The 6,000-nt window shown below is 35.7% G+C and overlaps 1 protein-coding gene across 1 annotated transcript in view; it reads right to left on the bottom strand.

Annotated features, from left to right (window-relative positions):
* LOC138321969 (uncharacterized) overlaps positions 1-4,870 on the bottom strand; it is a 28,255-nt gene extending 23,385 nt beyond the window's left edge. The window contains exon 1 of the mRNA XM_069266023.1: positions 4,753-4,870. Within this exon, the coding sequence (XP_069122124.1) occupies positions 4,753-4,864 (112 nt within the window). The 5' untranslated portion in view covers positions 4,865-4,870. The remainder of the gene's footprint in view (positions 1-4,752) is intronic.
* Between the last annotated feature and the right edge of the window lie 1,130 nt (positions 4,871-6,000).

Consider the following 6,000-nt stretch of genomic DNA (forward strand, 5'->3'; position numbering starts at 1 on the left):
TCTAAAAAGTGGGCAAATGGAGAACACACCCATAGGGCACCTGTTCACCTGTATTTTCAGGAATCACAATTTTTGTGTTAATTGAACTGGCTTCATAGGTAATTACAGGATTAGGGGAGGGGCAGTCATGCATGACAAGACAGGTGACCCCTAGCTTTTTTTTATGACACGAATAGAAAATATACTCAAGCTTGGTTATTGCCCTAGGCCTGAAGTCTGGCCAGTACAGGTAAAATTCACCAAGCGACTTATGAGGGTATAATAAAAGTGTAATAGCCAAAACTGCTAAATGTACAAAATCTGACATTCTGAATGTGAAATGCAATTATATATAGCTGTTAATTTCTAGAATGGCAAAAACAAAGATATATGATTCAAATAAATAAATAATAAAATCAAATGAAAAAAATTAAATACATGAAATAAATTAAAATAAATATAGCTATTTATATCTTGAATACCTAATATTTGATCTGAGCAAGGATTTATAAGTGAGATCCTTGATCTGAGTAATAAATGTAGCTATTAGTAAATGTATTATAACAAGTATAAAATATTTGATCCTAATAAATAAATAAATTCAATTATTTTCTGAAAAAAATTATCTAAAGAAAAGATGCATGTGGTCAAGCCATATTGCAGCTTACGGTATAGTCTTTACTTTGATATTAAAACTCATATTAGGCTAAATTACTCAGATAAAACCCATATATAATAATGTACACCAATAAAAGTAACCATTTTCTTCAATAAATTAGTTATTTACACACTAACTTAGTTATGCTAATTTTTAAATACTTAGTACATTTGGTGATTCATCTGAAATAATTGAAAGATATTTAAAACCATTCAATGAAATATGTACATGAACAGATTGTACATGTACAATTTATGCAATAAGTAGGAGTATCAGGTTCATTTATCTTGTGCACTACGATGTGAACTCTAGTGCACTACAGTGTTAACTCTAGTGCACTACGTTGTTAACTCTAGTGCACTACAATGTGAACTCTAGTGCACTACGATGTTAACTCTAGTGCACTACGATGTTAACTCTAGTGCACTACGTTGTTAACTCTAGTCCACTACAATGTGAACTCTAGTGCACTACGATGTGAACTCTAGTGCACTACAGTGTTAACTCTAGTGCACTACGTTGTTAACTCTAGTCCACTACAATGTGAACTCTAGTGCACTACGATGTTAACTCTAGTGCACTACGATGTTAACTCTAGTGCACTACAATGTTAACTCTAGTGCACTACGATGTTAACTCTAGTGCACTATGATGTTAACTCTAGTGCACTAGCTAGTGAACCGGAGTTAACTTTGCCTGTGCACTCCTGTGCACCTCACTACCAAGTTTAGCTTGCTCCCAACTGTACATGTTTGTCCTACCATACGGCTTCAGTAGTTTATGATCCATAGATTACAATGCTACGTTGCTGTGCCGACGGGGGATTTCTATGGTGTTGTATATCAGGTGATAGATATCACCATTGTTTCTCGTCAGGTGATAGATATCACCATTGTTTCTCGTCAGGTGATAGATATCACCATTGTTTCTCGTCAGGTGATAGATATCACCATTGTTTCTCGTCAGGTGATAGATATCACCATTGTTTCTCGTCAGGTGATAGATATCACCATTGTTTCTCGTCAGGTGATAGATATCACCATTGTTTCTCGTCAGGTGATAGATATCACCATTGTTTCTCGTGATATTGGTATCTCGTCCACATTAACGTCCAATTGAAATATTATAGTGTAACCCTTTGGGATATGAGAGATAACAAATAAGCTGATGCTCCACCCTTGCTGATGTTTCCCACCACGACATGACAAATATAACGGAATGGTTCTTTGACGGTTTCTGAATAAGAGCAGGAAAACTAAAGATATCTGTGAAGTTCATTTAGTCAATAGCCATCGTTTGTTGAAGTGAACGCTCCCGAAAAAAGACTTTATCCTCCTTTTACCTTTAACCCTTAGGCTGCCACAGGGCCGATTTGGGCCGATCGGATTTTTACGTTGACTGCCACAGGGCTAATTTGGGCCGATGTGTTTTTTTAACGAATTTTGACGTCACCTTTTGCATTGTTAACGACGTCATCAATACATGACATGAGAAGTGCTGGAAAATTTCATATGTGATGACACAAATTTAAAGTTACCTTACTCCGAAATCGTTCAACTTATTTTCACGAAACTTTGTGCATATGTTAGGCTGGTGTCATAGTTGTACCTTTTGCTATCCGGAACCTTCTATTTTTGGTATTTTATCTGTTACTATAAAAAACAAAATTAACAAATTACAGTTTATTGTAACTCCAAAACGGTTCAACGTAGATGCACGAATATGTTTATATACTGTGTATATAGACTTTAAATTTCGCGGATACATGTAAAATTTCACGATTTACTGTTTTGGAAAATATTTGAGGGGACTTATCTTTGCGAATCATCTATGTCACATTTGAAAGCGTCTTCAAAAGACATACTATAATATGTGAAACCAAGATTTTGTTAATTTTTTCGAAGTAAAATTAATTTCGCGAATTTGGATGGGTCCGCGAATTTAGCAAAATTAAAACCTCCGTGTAGGGTATTAGAATTCTTGCGTGCGACTAAGCTTGGATTTGTCATATGCCTTGTTTGTTTGTTTGATTATTTTAACGCCCTATTAACAGCCGCCAGGGTCATGTAAGGACGGCCTCCCATGTATGTTCGTGTTGTGTCTTCTTGTATAGTGGAACTGTTGCCCTTTTTAAAGTGCTATATCACTACTCAAGCAAATGTAGATCGTATAATCTACAATGAGTTACTGGCATGTAAACATTTACCAAGCTATTTTAACATATAAAAATGTTACAACATACGTTTTATTGACGGTATCGCTGTATATTAAAGCTTCCATCATGAGACAGAGTACATACATAATTAGATACTGACGGATAGTTACTGTATTCTCTGATTACAATGAATGTGATATCGCCACCCGACAGCGATAACATCCGTTGAGTTATGATACTTGAGGGGACATCAATTATTGAAAACATTCTGCTAAACGTTTCCGTAACAATCGATATAAATGCATCATTGTGGAACATGGTTTTCAATTTTAATGACCATCGCTCTGCTGGTTTTGACTGGTAGAGTTAACTTTGTAAGTGTTCAATAAACGATATGACGAAGATATGTAAAGTTTAAAATTCCATCTGAAAACTGCTAAATATTAATATAAAATGTGGTAATAAGTTTGCTAATTAACACTAAACTCGGTCGTATCATTGTGATTTTACTTAGACTGCATGTTCAGCTAACTATAATTGTTTGCTTACTTTTTTGTACTATCGACCTATCGAAAGTCTAAGTTATTTAGAATATGGACTTATCAGGTTCGATGGCGATGGAACTAACAAACGCAATCAGAACAAGAGGCCCATGGGCCTTAACGGTCACCTGAGTTCGTTTTAGAATGAAACAAAGACATATAAACACCAATATACTGGCCCTTGAATTTGATCACTGATTTTATAAATTTGACTTTTTAATCTATGAAGAGTACATGCTTCCGTCAAACCTGTGAACTAATAATTCTAATCAAATTTGATTAATTTCCTATGAAAATTGAGCAAACTAGAGAAAACTTGACCCCCTCCACAGGGGGAAACGTGAGACCCCAGGGTCATATAATTCACATTTTTATAAAACACCTGAAGACCTTTCCATCTATAAGGAGTATTTGATTCTACCATTTCCAGAATTTAAGATTTTTGAAGTTTGAGCAGATTTGACCCCTTTTGACACCGCCCCTAAGGCCCGTGGGGGTCAGTCATGGAAAATTTGTTAATAGGATTCAATGGCCATCTCATACTGATAATTCTGACAACATTTGACTCATTTCCTATTACAAATGACCAAATAATGCTAAAAAAGACATTTCTATCTATGAAGAGTAATTGATTCCACCACATAGAAGATTTTTGAAAGTTTACTCAATTTTACCCCTTTTGGCCCCTCCCTCAGCCCCCTGGGGGTGGGAACCATATAATTCACAATTTTGATTGGCCGTATGCCTTAAAAGGTTTGTGCAAAATTTCATTGAAATTGCTTCAGTAGTTTTGGAGAAGAAGTCGAAAATGTAAATTGTTTACGGACATACGACGGACGACGCACGACGAACGACGCACGACGGACAAAGTCGATTGGAAAAGGTCACTTGAGACTTCGTCTCAGGTGACCTAAAATGGACAATTTTGATCTCCCGCAAGTTCATAGTGATCATCAACGTAAAATGGAACATCTGTTGACCTTGACCTTAGATATATGTTGACCTTGACCTTATATATCTGTTGACCTTAGATATCTGTTGACCTTTAAAATTCCAGATACACAGTCTTATAATTTCTAGTTAATTAATTGCCCTGAATTCCACATGAAAGGATGGGTATCACTTTGGGCCGTTTTTACTGTCACACAGTGATAGGCAAACTATTTTAATCTGAATTTGACATCAGTAAATTTCTGGTCAGTTCCAGGTCTATTCTAGTCAGTTCTAGGTCTATTCTGGTCAGTAGCTGGTCAATTCTGGTCAGTTCCAGGTCAATTCAGGTCTATTCTGGACAGTTTCAAGTCTATTCTGGACAGTTTCAGGTCTATTCAGGTCAGTTTCAGGTCTATTCTGGTCAGTTTCAGGTCTGGTATTGTGAGGTCAATATAAGGTATATTGTCTGTGTATATAAAACCTACCTTGATTCCTTTGAGGTTTTACACTATCCTGGTATTTAGAATCTTGTTTAAGTTTCATCTGGTTTGTGAGAGACGTGACCAAGATGTTAAACACTGGCTGTACTCCATCCATCTTAGGTACAGAACCAACCCAGCAACATCTGTATATACTAGTGTACAAATAAAATACCTGCCTGGTATTGAAATCATTTGTCACATGCTTTAACATTGTGGAAAGTTAAGACAGAATAATCAATTATTGATATTCACAGGAAGCTTTGTTTGAGAATGGACTAGCCTCAGAAACAAATGCCACAGATTTGGTAACCCCTTGGGAGTCTCGTTGGATATAAAAGCTATTTACGGTAAACGTACAGGAATTTAAGCGGTATTTCTATTATAATGCTTATCGTGATGTGTTACTCTCTGATTGCACTCGGCTGATGTTATGTATATCGTTTATATAGCTATCTTTGTGATTGACCGATTCCATCTTTGTACTAATCAGTTCAAAATAGTATTTATGCTGAAGTATGTTTGTGCCAAAATGTACGTTTAAACCAGCAATAAAGTACATAATGGTGAAAATTAACTGCGGATGATCTTGATACATATTGTGAATAGCCTGTAGGAATTTAATAATACATCAGGGTGTTATTGAGAATTCATGTGTAACTCGGAAACGAAGCAGGATTTGTTCAGAGCTCTCATGATTTATAACATGGAGCTCTCATTCTAAGTGTATGGTTAGTTTACATGGTGTATGTCTCATTCTAATGGATGGTTAGTTTACATGGTGTATGTCTCATTCTAAGTGTATGGTTAGTTTACATGGTGTATGTCTCATTCTAAGTGTATGGTTAGTTTACATAGTGTATGTCTCATTCTAAGGAATGGTTAGTTTACATGGTGTATGTCTCATTCTAAGGGTATTGTTAGTTGACATGGTGTAAGTCTCATTCTAAATGTATGGTTAGTTTAAATGGTGTATGTCTCATTCTAAGGGATGGTTAGTTTAAATGGTGTAAGTCTCATTCTAAGTGTATGGTTAGTTTACATGGTGTATGTCTCATTCTAAGTGTATGGTTAGTTTACATGGTGTATGTCTCATTCATTCTAAGTGTATGGTTAGTTTACATGGTGTATGTCTCATTCTAAGTGTATGGTTAGTTTACATGGTGTATGTCTCATTCTAAGTGTATGGTTAGTTTACATGGTGTATGTCTCATTCTAAGTGTATGGTTAGTTTACATGGTATATGTCTCATTC

This window comes from Argopecten irradians, chromosome 4, assembly GCF_041381155.1.
Source record: "Argopecten irradians isolate NY chromosome 4, Ai_NY, whole genome shotgun sequence".
NCBI lineage: Eukaryota > Metazoa > Mollusca > Bivalvia > Pectinida > Pectinidae > Argopecten > Argopecten irradians.